Here is a 2,146-nt window from a genome sequence, read left to right on the forward strand (position 1 = left end):
TACTCAATTAATTTCAAATAAATTTCAGATTATCATTTATCAAATAAAATTCCAAATAATCAATTCAATTTACATTTTGGGCCCGAACCCGGTTCGGCCCGAAATTCCCAGTTGTGACTATACCGCGCTAACCTGTCAGAACACACCTGAAAAGACAACACAGGCATACTATATAATAATATAGTTCTATTAAGCACGTAATTAAATTAATTTCATCATTTTACCCTTCTCGGGTCATAATTACCAAAATGCCCCTGGCTCACCAACGGGGTCTTTAATATATTAAAATTCATATAAATCACATATATTGAACTATATAATAATATAATTCCTCATTTATACATAATTATCTAGTTAGGGTTTTGCTAATCCATTTCTTAATTCCGGGTATTACAATAGTCATGTTTACTTTATTCACATAGTTATGTTTACTTTCCAATGTATTGACAGCACAATAAACAGGATCAAGTATGTGAAAAGGGTTTCACATGAATTCATACATTATGTACATATAATCATGAGCTTCCACCATTTAGGGCCACAGATTTGATGAGGGTAGCACGACCAGCCTTCGAAAGTAATTTCAACTTCCATCCATGCAGCTTCGAGACCAGGTTGTCCAGGATGAAGTTGAAATCTGCATCCTTATGTTTAGATCTAAAAAGTGGGAGCCCCAAGTAATTAATGTTCGTAATAGCTAAGTTAAGCCCCAGTTCTTGCATGATACCCCTTTTCATTCCCTCACTGGTATTACTGCTGAAGAAAATAGAGGTTTTTAGCTTATTCACACATTGCCCAAACCAACTGTAAAATTTCTCCAGGCAGCTCCAATAGCCTTTGGCCTCGTCAATAGTTGCTCTACCCACAAGAATCACGTCATCCGCAAAGAAAAGATGGAACAACTTGAGGCCATTCCTACTCAATCTGATACCTTTAATAGAGCCCGTGTCAATGGCCCTTTCCAAGATGCGGGAAAGAATGTCCGCAGCCCAAATGAATAGGTACGGGGAGAGGGGGTCGACTTGCCGTAACCCACATTCAGGAGAAAAATTGCTAACCTTTCCCCCATTAAGGTGGATATGGAAGGAAGTAGTAGTAATGCACTGGGAAACCCACTTACGAAAAATGTCTGGAGCCTTAAAGCTACTAAGTACGTGATCAATAAAGTTCCAGCTAACTTTATCGTAAGCTTTCACCAGATCAATCTTGATGGCGAAAAAACCTTCTTTCCCTTTCTTACGCTTGAACGAATGAATAATCTCCTAGACCAGTACATTATTGTCATTAATGCTTTGACCCGGAACAAAAGCCACCTGAGTATGGCAAATCAGTCTAGGCAGCACCGGTCAAATTCTATTAGCAATGATTTTAGAAATGACCTTGTAAACCACATTACACAGAGAGATAGGCCTAAACTGAGAAACTTTCTTAGGGTTGGCCACCTTAGGGATGAGTATTACATTCGTAGCATTAATGCCTCTATGCATGGAGCCAGACAGAAAAAAATCCTCCACAACATCACAAAAATCACTACCAACAGAATTCCAATAGTGTTTATAGAACAATACAGACATACCATCCGGACACGGGGCTTTCAGACTACCCATGGAAAAGAGGGTTTGTCTAATTTCCTCGGAATTCGGAATGCTTACCAAGTCTGTCTGCTCCTGGAGGGTGAGATGGTCTGAAATCAGGTGGTCCAGCCTCTCCAACGGTCCATGGACCGTTTGTTTAAAAATGGTTCACAGAAACTCTGAGAATTCATTACCAATGTCTCTTCTATTGCTCAGCCACACACCATCTTTGTTCATGATAGCCCCGATCTCATTTCTTCTATTTTTGATTGTGGCAAAGGTGAAGAAGAACTTAGAACACTTATCTCCCTCCTTGATCCAGGAGACCCGAAATCTTTGTTGCCAATAGAGGGCCTTCTATCTAAGAGCTTCGTTAAGGGACTTCCTGTTAGAAATATTTTACCAGGATCTAGATTTATTACCATGTATGTTTCATTAACATCCTAATATGAATTCTAAAACAATGAAATAAACACATATAAAGTTTAGGAAACCTTACATTGGGTGTAGCGGAATATAATGACTCCTTCCGTTCAGATCTCTAACCCTTGATTCCTTTCTGTAGCAGAGCA

The 2,146-nt window shown here is 39.1% G+C and overlaps 1 protein-coding gene across 1 annotated transcript; it reads right to left on the reverse strand.

Annotated features, from left to right (window-relative positions):
- Positions 1-515: 515 nt before the first annotated feature.
- Positions 516-1,811, reverse strand: LOC133030372 (uncharacterized). The gene is made up of 3 exons (XM_061103103.1): positions 1,747-1,811; positions 1,380-1,530; positions 516-1,262 (listed from the first exon to the last, which is right to left on the reverse strand). The coding sequence occupies exons 1-3, from the start codon at positions 1,809-1,811 to the stop codon at positions 516-518; spliced, it is 963 nt and encodes a 320-aa protein (XP_060959086.1).
- Positions 1,812-2,146: the final 335 nt, after the last annotated feature.

The sequence above is a fragment of the Cannabis sativa genome, chromosome 8 (genome assembly GCF_029168945.1).
Source record: "Cannabis sativa cultivar Pink pepper isolate KNU-18-1 chromosome 8, ASM2916894v1, whole genome shotgun sequence".
NCBI classification, from domain to species: domain Eukaryota; kingdom Viridiplantae; phylum Streptophyta; class Magnoliopsida; order Rosales; family Cannabaceae; genus Cannabis; species Cannabis sativa.

Bases quoted from the DNA above. Each gene is read 5' to 3' on its own strand.
- LOC133030372 (XM_061103103.1), bottom strand. From the start codon at position 1,811: ATGAACAAAGATGGTGTGTGGCTGAGCAATAGAAGAGACATTGGTAAT. The intron at 1,531-1,746 runs GTGAACCATTTT...TTCTGTTGGTAG, and splicing joins AATGAATTCTCAGAGTTTCT to TGATTTTTGTGATGTTGTGG. The intron at 1,263-1,379 runs GTCATTTCTAAA...GTACTGGTCTAG, and splicing joins TGTGTAATGTGGTTTACAAG to GAGATTATTCATTCGTTCAA.